Raw genomic sequence first — 17,348 nt, 5'->3', positions numbered from 1 at the left:
TAGGTAAAAACTGAGCTTCAAGGAGAGGAAAATGCTTTGAAGTATGTAAAGCATCTTGTGACATACAGATGTGTGAAAACTGAAAGGACAACCCAACATAAAGTGTCTTATAGGTGCAACCACGAGTGTAACAATATACATTTTTACATACCGACCCAAATAAAAATCACTTACTAAACAAGAGGCCACAGGGCATTTATTGACTCATTTTGTGCAACAGTGGACAAAAACATGTCACAATGTTACATTCACTTCGGCAAAATCTTAGTTACAGTGGTGACGTGTTTAATCGATTGATCGGCTCGATTCGGGAGCCGAGGACTACCTCAAGTTTCATTTGATACGACAGGAATGTGATTTCAAGGCATTAAGAGATCTTTAGAAAACACTGGGACGTCTCAGATATACCAGTGGTCCTCTTCTACCTAGAAAGTAATGAGGTACAATATTGGGAAAGAAAATGGCACACTACAAGTAGGCTATGCGTAACATAGCACCAATTACACTTGCCAAATGTGCAGCGAACTATTCTCACACTTCCTTATTTCCACACACCTCTCTTTCTGCAACAAAGCGGAATTCATGCAAGGAAAGAGGATACAAGTACTTAACTTTGACCTGGACTAAAAGTGACAAATTCATTAAGAAACGTACATCATCAAAAGGTCGACTACTCCACTACACACATGCTGCACATGTTTGCTGTAGCTCGTCATGACCTGCATATTCAATGACACATCCAAAGAAGTAGTTTTTCAGACGGACGAATGTGACCACTGTCTACGTTCATCTTAACAATAACAAGATATCAGATGACTCACCTCGCCATGTGTAGTATATAAAGTTACCAAGAACCTTACACGATGCCCAGTAATGACATCAAAGGAAGAAACATTGGAACCATTCGATTGTCTTACATGCATTATTTCCCTTGAATATTGATCCCAGCCAGAACTAAATCCTGGCTTTAAAATGGTTGGCCTTGTCCCTTTAAACCACCTCTGGTCCACGGTCCATGTTTGCTTCTTGATCAGTCCTCATCCAATCACAGGAGCTTTTCAGAGACAGCTATACATAAGCGAAACCTGAAGAATCCTTAGAAGTGTTGTGTTGAGGCCATTTGAGTCTCCAAAATGTTCCTGTTGATTTCACGTGGAGAACAGTGATCAAAGTGACAGCGTTACAGGGTGGAATTACCTGAGTGTGCAATTGTTCGCCCATCAAACAAAACGTCTTTCTGGCGGTCAGTTTCAGAACAGTCACTCTGTGGTCCCGGTGCAGGAGCCACAAAAAAAAAAAAAAGCAGCCGCCTGGGAATGAAGATGAAGAGAGGAGGGAGAGAGGATTATCTGGCGGTGGGTGAATTTTTCTTATGAGCAGGGAGGATCCTCGGACGGAGTCAGGGGGCAGGAGGGGGGCACTGTGCTCAAGGAGCGGAAGGCGAAGATGGAGGGATCGTAGGTGTACCTGGGCGGAGGACGATTGCCAGTCAAATTCTGAAGGGACAGAGAGAGACAAGTGGTCATGGTAAAGGTTACCTGCTGTCCATGAGTCATGGTGTTCAGTTACATTATGTCAGTCCACATCAACAGTGTGTTTTGCTTTGTGCAGCATAAATGCATGGCTGTGAGAAAAGTGACTGAAAGCCTCGTTAGAACATTTTCACACTGATTCACACTGCAGGCTGGGTGACATAAATGCTTTTCCACTCTCAGAGGCCCCCCCCCTTTCCCGAGCAGAACCTCGCTTGTTGTGGCTCTACAAACCCTCTGGTCTAAAATTAGCCCTGGTCATTTTCCTCCCTACAGGAAACGACAGGAAATGACTTTGTTGGACTTGGCAGTGAGGCAGCACTTTCTCCAGAGCCTGCTGAGGGGGAGTGAAGTTTGTGAGAAGGTGGACTGAGAAACATTAGGACCCTGAGACAGATTCGCTGTAATGAGGAGCTGATCCCATGGAAAAACCTGAGTGTGTGTTTATACGGAGAGCTTTACAGTATGTTCTCAATGTCAACCATCACCAAACACCTCTGTGAGAACTGAGGTAGATGCATCCCTGGAACTGTCGGAGTCCACTGAGATGCTGAGGAAGTGCCCACTGCTACTGTAAAGCACCCAGTGGCATCAGTGCATATGAAATAAGGCCCCATTAACAGTGCATGTGAGGATACAGGTGTTGCTATGACTTCAGCCAACATCTTAAGGGATTCAGTACTGACAAATGAGCCACAGTAACATGGCAACAACTCCCAGTACCACTCAGAGCTGTTTTATCTACCAATGTTTATACAAACGGGCAAAAAGTGAGAGGTGGAAAAACAGTTCGCAGCCCAAGAACAAGTTACAGTAAACTTGACAGATGTTCAGTGTTAAGATCTTCTCCATATGGTAGCTGCAAGTCAGCCCAACTGTGGGGGAGAATCATGCATCAGGACGGCTACACACACTTGTACTGTGGTCACATCTGCAGTATGACGGACATTTAGGGCCCAGCGGGGTCAAACAAAGGACAAGTCCCAAAAGTACGAGGCACTCTGTTTGTGCAGACATGAAAAGCAGCGGATGGAAAGCTGAGTTAAAACACCAGTAATGTGTCACATGTCCTGGAGCTGCACTAGTTTGACCAAGTGTCTGTCCTTTTGATCATTCATTTCGGCACCAATCTGCACATTTGAAACCTTTCAACACGGTGTTCCCAGCCCTCTGTTTAAAGAAGAAGAAATTACGTGGATTGAGTACTGCATGGGCCACATTCTGCATTGAACCAGGGGCCCAGAGGGGTCACAGGGGCCCTGAAGTAAAGCCTCCGTATGAGGTGACTGTGTAAACATGTCTCGTTAATAAAAACCTAAGGGGTACGCAGCATACTTTCCCGCAGTTAAGTTTTCCCCTCCGCTCTCCATATCTGCACCATTCCCCTCTCTTCAATCAATCTTCATCTTCCTCTCCTCCCATTCTTTACAGTGGCTGAAACCAGATGCCATCACTCTTGCCTGCTGCAGCCTGGGAAGCTCTCATCACCCCACACTCCTATTCACCTCCAACCCCTAGAGGGGAAGGCCTCAGCAGCAGTGGCCAAAGCTGTGTTTTCCTACTGCTTCCACATGACCCCACCCCCCCTTAAAACACACACACACACAACCACCGCCATCGACCTCCTCAACTTCTCTAACAACTCCCATGTTTGAATCCAGTCTCAAAGCCGGGGCCCCCATCCAGATCCAGTGTCTCTTCTGGACCCTGGCCAGGAAGCCGAGGGTTGACAGACAAAAAACTGGAAAGAGGGATGTGGAGAGAGAGGTACTGTGGCAGCAAGAAAAGAGAGAGAGAGATGGGATGGATCATGCTACATAGCGGCACAAAGGGTAGATAGAGTCAACACAAGCCTCCAAATGGCTCATCAATCTAAAACTCACTGTGTACTCACTTCAAGAAGAATCTATGAACTGGAATATACCCAGTGCCCACAGACGTCACTGACAGGGACAACAACACTACCAACTACGCCAGCGAGAACGGTGGATAATGAGCAATATCTCTATGTATCAGTGGAGCTAAACAGATAGCAGCCGGCCGGGCTATAAATGGAAAGTGACTTCATCCCTGGAAATACACCACAAGGGAACCGCACAACACTCCACCTCCTCTTCCTCCTCCTCAGCTCCATCGCTCATCGCCACTCGCTTGTTCTTCCTAAGCCACTCTCAAAGATCATCCTCCATTATTTATTTATTTTTTGAGATTTGTACTGATGATACATACCTATATGAAGGATTGGAGCGACCTAGATGCTGTTACAGTTGGTATAAGTGTGTGCGTGTACATAAACAAGTGTGTGATAAGGTTCCATTGACACTATCCCACACAACGTGATAATAACGTCACTTTTCTCACCACACTGTGCATCCTTCTGGAGTACCCTGCTCTGTGCCAAGATGCTCAGGCTTGTTCCAGTCCGCTGCCCAACATGCTTCCCTTACTCACTACAAACAAAATCAACCCATACACAGTTGCAGTGCTGAGTTGGTGGATGATTATTGGAGGCTGTACTTGGAAAACCACTTCATATGAAGACCATTGGGGACAATCTTGGGAAAATGCCTTTATCCTAACCTATAAGCTATTTAAGGGGGGAAATGTGCACATCTAAGACCACTAATGGGTCAAGTGGAAAGCTCAGCTATTACATGTTGCCGAGTGAGATCAAACAAACCTGAAAAAGAAAAGAGCACATTTTTCTTTGCGTTTCTTTGTCCTAGTCATAGCAGTAAACAGTGCTTAGCTGAGTGCTGTTTGAAAAGGAATCTGACAGTGCGATCAGATTTTCAGACGTCTCATGGCTCCGTTGCTAGCAGGGCATGGGAACAAACGCTGTCGCCAGATGCTGTCCCAGTATGCAGTTGGATGGACATCAAGGTGCAGGCGACAAGACAGGCCGGGCTGTTCACGGGGGCCGGGCAACCTTGCAACCTTATCACGGCTGTAATGGACACCCTGATCTGGACTGTCTATTATGGATCTACTTTAAAGGAAAGGCTGTGGCTGGAAATGTATATGTGTGTGTATTCAGGTTAATAGCACCAGTATGAACAACTTACCTTTATGACAACCATAAATGACAGGGTTTTTAACAGACCATAAAGGGTTTTGTTTATTTACCGTGGGAAACTAAGTTGAGTAAAAATGAACTCACCCGGATCTTTATAGTCCGCGCTTTCCCTCCACAGTTCTTTTTCAGCAGCATTTTCTGTGGAGAACAAGAATTCACAATGACAGCTATGGAAGAAAAAAATGTCTGCAGCAGCTTTTATGTACGTCCATGACAATCCAAAAACTGTGCAGAGGTTGTCTGCTTGTGCAATCTGGACATTTTGTTTCCCACGATTCCATGAGCTGCAGCCAAAAAAGCAACCAATGTCTGGATAAAGTCACGCTACGGTTATGAGCATGTGAGTGTTGATTCTGATTGAGCATTAGAACAGCAATCTTTATATTAAAACAGCAAGATCTGACGTGACAAGAAGTGTGAATCAGCAGTCAATTAACAGTGAATCAGGAAGATCAAGGAAGTGAGGCAAATCCAGCTGTCTCACTAAACTAAACAGTCAGTCAATGAAGCTTATGCAATATCCTGTCTCCCACTCCCCTCCATGTCCACCCAGCTCAACTATTCTCAAAAAAACAGTGGGGGTGGAGGGACCACACAATCATCGAATTGTCTCGAGTCGAGGAGGTAGCTTCTAAGGGGGAAGGGAGCACAGGAAAGAATGGAAACACAAGACTCCTGCTGCTGTGATGTGGGAGAGAGCTGGTGTGCACTTGCCCTCATGCTCACCTCCTGCCAGCCCTTATCTTTTGTTATCAATGACACTGCAGTCCATGTGGGTGCATGCTGCTCGAACAAGAACTGCAAATTTTAGTCAGCTTCTCAAAAAAAGTTAACAAAGAAAAAATATTTTGAGTGCAGAGACGTGTGATGAAGTGACTCAGTTTCGTTCAATTGTCAGAATTTGATCACTTTAAGAAGGACCAGAAACTTGCATATCCATAAACTACATGTTTTAGCCAATCTACTACAGACCTTCAATGAGCCTGCATTATATCAAAACTATGAAGATGCACAACTGTCTTTTCACCGCAGACATCCACCCATGTGACTACAGCAGAATCATTCTATCCACCACCAACACCCCTTAAACTACACACACGTCCAACAGGTCATGACTTGCCACCTAGTGAACTGCTTTGTCTGATTGCTGTTGTCAGGACCGAATAAAATTAAATATTCTGTCTGTGTGTGTGATGGTTGTAAAGAATGTAAAGAATAAATATGTCATGTTTAAACACTGTTCATGTATTTTATATATCATTATATATTATTATATAATATATCTATTACTGATTAACTGTGATCTTATTTTGAAAACATGAAGTGCCAACAATAAGACTGAGCATGACGTTCAGTGTGACAGATGACTTATCTCAAGAGAGTTTTAAATCTCTCCTAGTTCATTTTCAAACTACAATGAGGCGAATAGAAACCAGTGGCTGTTGAGAAGATAGGAAACTTTTAAAAGCAAAGTTATCCCTAGTAGGTGGCTAGAAGTAAGGTAAACTAGCAAATTAGCTACAGCATGTAAAATACTGCTATGGTACTTTGAGCAACCAGTGTGAATTTTTCATTATATTTAGAGGAGGGAGGTCATTTGTGTGCAGTGGTCTAACATACTTCTCAAATGACCAGCATCTGCCACTCAAACTGTTCTTTCATGATAATCACTAGGCACTGCTCCATTTAACCAATAGGACATGGACAAGCCTGTGATCTTTCAACCCTGCCTTTAATAAAAAGATGAGACAAACATATAAACATATGATGAAGGCGTGCTGGTTACAATGAGGAGCAGCAGCCTTGTTTGTTCACTGGCCCTAGATAGTCCTGGATCAGTAGTGTCCAAATCGGAGTTTGGGAACAACAACTGAACTTTGACACTGTTTCAACATTTTCCCAAAAATATAGGGAATAGTTTAACCTGAGAAGTATTTCTCTCTCCTTCACATATGAGCTTCCAACAGGAAATAATTCAACTAATGGGAGTCTGTGGTCTAAAATAATTTGTATAGGAGCATGGTATGGAAAACATTTGACAATCCATTCTGGGTAGCAGTTATGAACTGCTTGACCACCTTCCACACGAGTAACACAGAATCCAATTGGTTTTGACATCTTTATATTTATATGTTATTATGTATGAGAAAGACATGACGTGAGGAGGGTGCAGGGGTTGAGGCAGATGATGTGAATGGAAGTTGTCCATCTAAAGGGTTAATGGGAGACTGGAGCTGCGTCTGCTAGCTACCTCTGTAGGCCCCCTATTGTATTTCCTGCAGCACCTCCCATTCCACTTGACTGAGTGTGCACACACTCTCACACATACAGACACACTCACACTGTGGCAACGCACACACACTGATACAGCAACAAACTCACAGACAGGAAGATGTACACATGCAGACACAAAAAGACAGGCAGGATGACAGACGCGTACCCCAGCACCCCAAACCACCCCCCCATCCCCACCCCTCACACACACACATATGCACATGCATGCACGCACGAGCACCCACACCCACACGCACACAAACACACTCACTCTTCCTCTTTTTTTTTCTCTTCACCCCTCTCATTGCTGCCCGCTGTCTCTCATCATCTGTTCTTTCCCTCTAAAAACCCCATGGACATATGGACCCCTGAAACCTGCAGTTTCTCTCCCTGCAAACACACACACACACACACACACACACACACACACACACACACACACACACACACACACACACACACACACACACACACACACACACACACACCCTTTCCCATCCATGGTGTGGGCCAACAAGTCTATTGGATTTTAATGATTAGTGGACCAGCTTCTCCATGACTCATTAGTGGCTGTCGTTTTTCTGTTGTTTATTTAATCCTCTCCTTCTGCCTCCACCCCTCCATCATTTCCCCTCGCTTGCCAGCCTTTGTGAGAATCGAGGGCGGACATCTGCCGTCCGTGCCTCCCTCTCCTTCATCCCTCTCCAGCCAGACCACCGTGGTGGCGAGCGTCCGGCTATGGAAAGGGAAGACTTTGTTTGCTTGTGCGAGCGTGCGCATTTGTGTGGCCATGTGCGTGGAGTAGCCTGTTAGACTGCAGGGACGTTATTGTATTTTTGGACCAAATCCTCAGCCCGACATAACAGAGTTGTTCCCGGGGGTGGGGGGGGGGGCTCATCTGCTCTTTGGTACTTTTAATTTATTTCAGTAGAATACCAGAATTGTTACAATGGCAAGCTAAAAAAATGGAATCAAAGCAAATAGTTGTATTGATATTGCTAAAAAATAAACCTCAGAAAAAAGTGAAATAGGTTTTAGAAAGGCAACCTGTGAGTGCTATCACGTATCAATTAAGTAATAATTAATTAAGCAGCTGCATCATCCAATAGTAAATAATTATGGTGAGAATAATTCATCGGTTACTTATTGCTCTGATAACTTATCTGCATGGTCATTTTGGAGTGGTGGAAGGGAGCTATGCATTCACTAAAGTACTGTACCAAAGTACAGTTTTGAGGTACCTGTACTTGAATATTTCGGTTTCATGCAATGTTATACTTCTACTCAATTACAAATGAGAAATACTCAATTACAAATGAGAAATACTTAACTTCTCCATGTAGGATTTGTACTTGTAAAAGAGTATTTTTACAACGTGGGACTGCAACATTTACTTTATCAAAGCATCTGAATATTTCCTCCTCCTGTCATGCTGTTGAGTTAATATGTTACTAATATGTAATAATATGTTATCAATAAAAAAGGCTAAATGTCTTAAGCCAAGCTAGTGGTTGCTACACACTGCAGTGTTCATTACACGTCTCGTCTGAAGTGTTGGATGGAACAAACTATTCTGTGATCATTTCTAGACCCTTCGCAGTCGTGGGGACCATAATAGTTTTAATGCACTCAGCAAATGTCGTGGAAATCTGACTTTTACTCTATTAAATATCTTGCAAAGCCGACACTTTAGCCATGTTAGTGCTAGTAAAAAACATGAGGTGTTAAAACTACAGCTTGGACTACTAACCTGTTGCATTTTCTCCAGGTCCAGACTGGGCCTCCCCGGCTCCCCGCCGAAACTGTGCCGATACTTTCTGTAAGGTGCTGACTGGTCAAAGTGGGTCAGAATGATGGGCCGTGCCACTGGCTGCACCACCTGTAGCTGAAAGCGCATGGGGGGTGGCTTGAGGCTACGTGGTGGACTGGAGCTGAAGAGTACGGGGCTGGGGGATGCAGCCAAGCAAGCGCCCGGTTCAACCAGTGGCCTGGCAGAGGCAGCCGGTGACCCGCAGCCACAGAGGTCCCGCACCTCCTCATCACTGGAGGCGCTGCTGTGGTGATCGCTATGGCGCTGGGGAAGCGCAGACACCCACTTCCTGTTGTCACCACAGCTAATGCGCTCGAGTTCTTCCTCTGAAGAGTGGCGATCCAGATTGGCATCTAAAAGGAGGCGGAGGCGTCGTAACCGGGCTGGAGAAAGCGGACCCTGGTTGTGCTGCTGGCTGGTGGCCAAGGGGGTGAGGGCACAATTTCTCCGTCTCTCTGGAGGATTTGATGAACAAGAAATCAATTCAAAGGAAATGGTGTAGACACAGTTGTAGAAGAGTGCAAATACTCCTGTTTTCAAGCATATTAGTCGTTGACTTGAAACATCTAATTGCAATGTGTGAGGATCAATAAGTGATGGGGACGATCATCTATTTGCAACAAAAATGACTTGATTTGCAGAGGGCACTTACCTCTGTCAATCTGTGCAAGCTCCTGGTTTTCCCCCTCTGAGTCATCACTCTCCCCTCCCTCTCCATTGCCATGGTAAGAAATCTGGAAAAGGGATTGAATTCATACTGTAAGTCAAATACACCATATGGTAACACCTCAAACAGTCAACACTGATACAAAGTTTGTAAAGAACATTCCAAAAATATCAGCGTTTCTTTTCTGAAGTCTACAATTGCCCATGAATCAATTATTATTATATTATTATTATTATTATTTCAATTTTCAGTAGCAATTACAAGCAAAGTTCAAATAATCCAAAAGCAAATCCTTAACAATTCAAGTGATTTAGTCCAGAACAGGGCGAACCAATTCCTAATTCGGAGCCCAGCATTATTTTGCAATTTCCTTAGATGGTCACAAAAACAGAACGCTAACCAGCAACACAGACATAACCTCTAACAGGCTTCTAATGGAAACATTTTTCTAAAACTAATTGTGGTTTGGTGATTTTGACGAACAGACAGCAGGAGTAGTTGAGTCACAGCTGTGTCTAAGTTCAGGCTACTTTCTTCTCCCACAGCCTGAACCAGTCTGTCTCTTTAAAATCAATCCCTCGTCTACGCCAGTAGCAACAATACAGATACCCTGCAGACTGCAACGCTAAGAGTTAAGTAATGCGCTTCACACTCAGTAATTACCACTCTGAGGCCTCGCTGAGCAGCTGCCATCTGTGCTTGTGCGAGTGTGTGTATGCTCACAACATACATCCACACAAATATACACAGCGTCCTTCCTTCCACTCTCTAATACACACACACACACACACACACACACACACACACACACACACACACACACACACACACACACACACACACACACACACACACACACACACACACACACACACACACACACGCATGTTCGCACAGACACTCACACCTCCTCTTCTTTCTGAAGCTCTTCAAAAAGAGGGAAAAGGGAGAAAGGAGCCAGGGCCTCTGAGCCCAATAAGGGCCAACGGTATTCAATTCATGTTAAGTGTGAATTCCAAAGTATAATTTCACACACTGTTCACTGTGTATTTTGGTGAAATATAAATCAAAAGGCTACATCACATAACTGCATCTTGCTTTTTTACATTTCCTGTCATAACAACTTCCACTGTAGCTCAGATACTGTTTGTAGTTTCCAAAAAATGACATCACAATTAGCAGAGATTTTCAAAGGATCCGTTGTATGTAGTCTAAGTAGATATTCAACATAGTATGCAGTTTGTAAGATTTTTTACTACAAAAAAATGGAATACTTTGGCATGAGCTCTCACATCAGAATAGATATACCACAAGAAGCTAAACAAAACAATGGAAATAGCTTTCCCATACAGTTTTGGGGCCCAGCGTTGTACTAAATACTACATTTCAAGGTATTAAATAGCACAGTAAAGGATATATGTGTAGCCTAATTCTTCAGGGTAAGATCACAGTACTGACACTGTTGTTGAAGACACTGGGATAAGGCCTGAGTGCAGCCTTGTTGCTTTTCAGTACTGTGGGACACAAAGGCCCAGAGCCAGCGTACAAGACAAAAAAAACCCTTGGCTCTCGAGAAGTCTCAAGTTAAACAGCATAACTTCATGAACTCCATAGGAAAATGACTCTGAGGAATAACTGTGGGAAGGAAATGTATTTTGGCAAGTGGCTGGCTCAGGGCTTCAGCTACACTGTACACTCCAGTGAATTATTGTTGGGTAGCATCCATGAAACAGCTGAAATCCTATTAAAAGTTACTGCTGCAGGACAGTAAGAATGAAGTGATGCTGGTGGTTCATAAACTTACTGTCTTCATTGTACTCACAAGAGACATGAGTTTAGTCTGAGACATTTGAAACTGTATTCACGCTCAGTGAGATCATCAGGGTGATTAATCATTTTCCAGAAATATTTTACCCTTTAACGCTACAGTCAGCAGCTTCAACTGATGTGCTTTTTTCACCTCAAAGTCTGAAGTTTCTCCACAGAGCAATCATCGTCATGCAACAGGAGGCAAACATAAACTGACAGTAAGGGATCGGCCTTTCCTTCCCCTGAGGAAATCACCTCAGAGGTTGTTGTTGATGATCAACAGAATTGTACAATGTTTTGAACCATGACACACAACTTTGGTGTGTTTTACTGGCTGACATAACAGCCTCCCACTTCCACTGGCTTCCTTAATTTACCGGCACACTGTTATCACTGTAACACGAACACTCGCAAACTATCTTAGAAATAACTATGCAAAGCAGGTATATTTCAACCGACCGTAACTAATTCAATCATGCAAATCTCACCTGAGAGTGTGCATGTGCAAGTATTTGAATAAGTTTCATTCCCAGTTCTGTTTTAAACCCTCAGCCAAGCATGGAGGTTATCAAGACAGTGGAAACTTATCTGATATCGGAATGAAAGGTACTGTTCTTACAAATGCCTTGTGTATTTCATGCAGTGTGACTGTGTGAGATAGAGCAAGAAAAGTTTGCATGTGATTTAGAGCCACATCTGATATTATCATTGCTTCAGCATAGCTAGCTACAACAAATACCTGACGTCCAGTTTATGGTTAGACAGGATTAAAAGGGTTTTCCAAAAGAAAAACACTAGCAGGGTTTTATCATCATACTCTACTAAGGCATCATCAGTCCAGCTCAAAAATATAGTAAGTAGCTGTTTTTGTTACGTTTCACCTCATAATCCACAAAAAATACTGTATTGAAAAGTAAATCACAGCAGCTACACTGATGCACATGTAGCCTGCATTTTACCATCATAAGTTAAACAAGAGTTTAGCAGCTGGATGTAGAAGTATTGATGTACTTGACGACAATGCATTATACAACTTTATAAGATAAGCATTTCCTCTCGTCACTTCCAGCTGTTCATTCTTTCTTTCAGCTCCTGTATAATGCTCTGGCTAAGCCTGGATTGCAGTTTGCACCACTCCAACCTGGACAGGCTGCCTCGTACTATAATCCCTGCAGCTAAGCATCGATACTGCCTTTCCAGAAGTTTTTCCAAAACATTTGTAAGCTGGCACCTCACAACACAAACAGCATTTCTGCAAATGCACAACCCAGTGCAACAGACCCATGTGAACTGAAGTACGCACAAGCAACATATATAAGATACAACATAAGGAACGACATGCAAAGGAGGAATCCCATAATCTATACACCAAACACATCCCAAAGACGTGTTCAATCAGGACCACCCACAGTCACACCCGTCCCCACACGCTTATTAGTCATTAGCATCGCATTCACAGTGAAAACAAACCGTGGTGAAGGAGACGTGTTAAGCTGAGAAAAAGTGTGAAAATGACATTTAAAAGGCTAAATGGCCCTCTAGTACTGCTTCCACATTAGTGTACAACAAGTATCTCCGTAATAGCTTTGAAAAATACGAACTTCTGCAAATGTTCTGCATCCTTCAAACATTAACTTCAAATCAATCACTGGTGGTGTTCTTCAGCGTCTCATCCAACTACTAAATATGGCTCCACAGCTACTTTGCATGACAAATATTCAAATGATGTTTGAGGTGAGGATTTGGACTGCTACCAGCCAAGAGAGCAACATGGGCATGCAGTACACCTGAGAAACACTGCACCACACTGACTAAGAGGCTCTTTCCAGCTCTTTCCTCGCAATTGTGATTTGTCCAGAGTTGTCCAACTGTCCCAGTTTGGCAGTAGTGAACAAGTCCATTTAGAGGTCAGAGATGTGACCCAAGGACTGAACAGTGTGTTTATGTAAAATAATGCAATTATGGTTCTAAAAAAAGTGACAGGCAGACAAAATGACGAGACAGTTCTCATAATTTGGCAGGTTTATATGAATTTGCAGATTTTCTCCAATGTGCCACAAGACCGCAAAGATGCAGAAATTTTTACTGAGAAAAAATGTACAGCCTAATAATTTAGCCAGATTTTGCTTAAAATTTTTTAATCCATGTTTCAGTCATACTGTAATTATTCCAGTAATTGCAGACTACTTAGTATCATACAGAGAGCTGAGACAGATAAGCAAGGTGAAAGTGAGAGTGCATGAACGAAGCACAGAAAAGTGCTTTTGTGCATGCATGCAAAGACAGACAAAGAGTTGTGTGTTTGTGTGTCAAGAACAGTAGAATGAAATCCTTGTCAGTGCCTTGCTTCACTGAGCAGCTTGCTAATCTGGATCAATGGCAATGTCACAGCGTACACACACCACCCAGTTCACACACATATCAGCTTTGCTCTGTCCCTCCACATTGACATGGACACTGTCACACTCCATCCCCCCTCTCATGAAAACACACAAGACAGGGTCAGAGATGGTTATTCTTTTTCCTTCACCAGTGGATCTTCTGCATAGTGCATATTAAGCAGTCTTGATTAGTGTAAGATCCTGGGATAGGTATCGAAACAGGGCCTTAGAGACATTAGCCTCTTCTCAACTATCCTGAAATGGCTATTCACCCCTCGATGCAGTGGGCACTGCTGCAGACTTCAAACTCAAATATTATCTGAGTAACTTGTGAAAAAGATAAGATAAGCCTGTATTGATCGCCAGATGGGAAATTCATGTGACAGTATAGAAAACAGCTCTGGTGCAACAAATCCTTCTGCTTCTGCCCTGTCAGTCTTTATTAAAACAATGAATGTCAGTATTTAGCCATAATGACAACATGAACACCTGGGCACCAATGGCAGACTACTTCCTGTGGGTACACGCTTAGAATGCTATACAAACCACCCTTGATTTGCTGACACTCACACAAGAACCGAACACCTGCAAATACACATGAAGAACGACACCTATATTTCTTACTAATTTGAACCTTTTGATCAGATAACTGGCAGTTAATTTCAATGGGACACAGCAGTGATTCAACACATGAAGATGTGTTTACTCATCATGAGTACAAGGCTTATTACTCAGCCTGTAAAAACAGTTGCAAAATGTTTTTTTTGTGGAAAATAACCCTGATGATGTCATATATGACAAAAAGCCTGCATTACAAGCTGGAGGTGTGAAGTTTGAAAGACATGGGCATTCATGATGTGGGCAGGGTCTAACAAAGTCTATTGAGTTAATGGGTTATGGGGCATGTGGGATCCAGCATTTTTGGTGGTGCACCTGTATTGGAGACTTACAGTCTGATCAACTCAGTGTGTGCTGCCTCAGTCTGAATCATTCCTGTTTTAGGGCGTCTCTCACAAGTTCCCCAACTTTATGTAAGTGCACTGCTGAATCCCCAGTGCACCCCTTTAAAGAAGGGTAAGGCAATCTTTCCACCACCATATATCCAACTGTGGATACTCAAGATTGCTGATCTGATTGGCAGGGGCAGCGAGAGTAGGAGGGAGTGGGGAAAGCTGCATCCCAGCAGACAGCGTGGACGACATGGGGTCAAGAAACGTGACAGCCTACGCACTACAAACCAGCACAAAAATGACAATTACCAACATAAACCACTACAGTCCGAACAGGAATATGGAGAAAATGTCCAACTCAGTGTAACGGGCTTAACGAAAACACATCGATTCTTACTTTCAGGTTGTTAAACACCAATGAAAACATACATATGACTATTATATTCCATTTCCCCCATATTCTGCCCAGAGATCCCCCAAAACCTAAGTCCTTTAAGTAATTGCAGTGATTTGGGAATGCCACGACGTAGCAAAGAATTAGATGTGGGAAGAAACATGAGCAAGTCAGGCGGCTGTAAACAAACCCACAGCTTAGCCAAATGTATTTGGCAGAAAGAACAAAGGCGTGTGTCATGAGTTTATATTTTGATTAGAAATCAGTGTTGTTTCCAACGGGAATTCCTTCTTAACAGTCTGAGTATCGTGTTCAGAAATACAAGGCTTAGCTTGGAGAAATCTTGTGTGTCAAGCTAGGACGTAAGCAACAGGTCTAGTCACTGCTCGCAACTGGCTTTCCCCATCACACGAACCAGCAGAGAGACCCCCACCACTGAGCGAAGTGGCAAACACAAACAAAAGTAACAGGGACGGCACACTTTCCTCTGTATCCCCAGCCAGGCCTTTGAACGGGGGCACAAAATGGCTGCCAGGCGACTATACAGTTGGGTGACGCACAATATTGTTGTGGATGGAGTGAATTAGTGACCCATGCAGGATACAATTCACCCCTCTACTCACCAAAAGGAGGCATTATGCAAACTGAGCAGGCAGCAACAATTGAGGAGCACTTACATGGATTCTGTTGTGGAAAATTGGAAAAGGGTAAAGATGTAGATGTCGGGACAATAATAGCTCGCCGCAGTCAGGTTTTCACTGATGTGGTTTTGTTTTCCTAGTTTAATCTACTCATGCAGCTATTTCCACTTATTTCCTACAGATTTATTCTCTGTGGATGCCAAACCTGGACATGCTTCGCAGGCCTGAGTGTGACCCTCAAACAGATCACCCTGTCTGTCACACAATAACTCTGGACAATCAGTGTGGACACACTACTCTCTTGATTCACCTTCTCATATGACAAAGGGCTGAACTACAAGTTCATGAGTCACTGAGTGTCCATCTGTGAGTGGGACAGTTTGTTGACATGCCACATGTTTGCTGATGTGTTTGTGTAGCAGTGTGGATCTCCAGTTTCTTCTTGTAAACATCTGGCTCCTTCCTGTAAGTCAGGAAGAGTAAATTCCTTCTAACATGGTAATGAATGGGCTGAGGTGCTTAGAAAGCAGAAAATACGTCCAAACAACACGCACACACACACAGGCTGGTAATTTCCACTGAGAAGCTGCGCAGTATGTTGTGCCATGGTGTGTAACTGCGTGTATGAGTGTGTGTGAAAGAGAAAGAGAAAGAGAAAGAGGGAGAGTGTTAATGAAGTCACTATAACCCATATCAGGCAGGGCTCCAGGCTGTGAGTCCTCAGTGTTTAAGCTGCGCAGTTAACTGGCCTCCAAGAGAACAAGTCACAAGACAAAAGTAAAGCCACGCTGTTCACACACATTTCTTCTTCTGCGATAAATATTTCAGAGCATTACAACTACAACCTGTCTTTAAAGAGTGCATGATATAATGTAGTATCCTTATAGGAAGTAACACAAACTTACCTTCAGGTGGAAAGGATGTATCTCATTGAGTGAATGTCTCCTTAGCTTCTTCGTCAGCGTCTTTAGCATTTTTTTTTCTGCGTAGCTTATGGCTTATCCCCTACAATTACGTTTTCTATGACTGTGTCTTATGTGACGTTCACGGCAACTTCATTAGCTAACATGAGCGAGTTCACACAGAGGAAGGCACACTGGACTGCGAACAGCCGACCACAAGAAATAAAAAAACAACAACAACAGCGTGAGCAGCCGAAACGTTACTCTCTAGCTTCAAGTTAGCTGCTGGTGTCACAGGACGGATACACCGAAACTGGTGAAACTGCGTAGATGTGGCTTGTTGTCAGAGGCTGTACGCAGCAAACTTGTTATTTTCGACTTCATTAGAGTCTCCGTTGTTGTGGAAAAGTCTGTTTCTTTTCGTCGGGCGGCTCTGAGAGACGGCTCACTCGCCGCGGCCCCGGCTCACTTCCACAGCTTCATTCAAAAATGTTCGGAAAATTAAAAACAATATCAACTTGTTCGCACTCAGACACGCACACACGCACACTCACACACATACACACAACCAAATGCACGCCAGCTCCACGAACACACAGAGGGCTCCTCCGGCTTGAGCGTACTGCCCGCTGATTGGCCGTGCTGATGAGTGATGTCATATTTTTCTCGCGTGGAGGAGGGAGTTAAAGCCACATTATCTTGTCTGTTTACTTCCTTTCATATCAGGACAATAATTTATGGGCGCTAAAAAAAAATGTCAATTTTCTAATAAGGTAATAATATCCTTACTTATGCTGCAGTTATTGTAGGTCTAATTAACAACAGAAATGATGGCTGTGTGTCGTTCAGGTGCATTGCCTCACATGGTCTATTAGTACCATGTAAGTCTTTAGAAGCAAACATATCAGGCCA

General features: G+C 43.5%; 1 protein-coding gene across 1 annotated transcript; it reads right to left on the bottom strand.

The window, feature by feature from the left end:
• Nucleotides 1–174: 174 nt before the first annotated feature.
• On the bottom strand, nt 175–17,060 carry LOC139341948 (uncharacterized). The gene is made up of 5 exons (XM_070978696.1): nt 16,440–17,060; nt 9,345–9,426; nt 8,633–9,147; nt 4,693–4,746; nt 175–1,496 (listed from the first exon to the last, which is right to left on the bottom strand). The coding sequence occupies exons 1-5, from the start codon at nt 16,506–16,508 to the stop codon at nt 1,371–1,373; spliced, it is 846 nt and encodes a 281-aa protein (XP_070834797.1). The 5' UTR covers nt 16,509–17,060; the 3' UTR covers nt 175–1,370.
• Nucleotides 17,061–17,348: the final 288 nt, after the last annotated feature.

The sequence above is a fragment of the Chaetodon trifascialis genome, chromosome 14 (assembly GCF_039877785.1).
Source record: "Chaetodon trifascialis isolate fChaTrf1 chromosome 14, fChaTrf1.hap1, whole genome shotgun sequence".
NCBI classification, from domain to species: Eukaryota; Metazoa; Chordata; class Actinopteri; order Chaetodontiformes; family Chaetodontidae; genus Chaetodon; species Chaetodon trifascialis.
The sequence above is the reverse complement of the archived record's forward strand: the minus strand, read 5'-3'. Positions and strand labels throughout refer to the sequence as shown.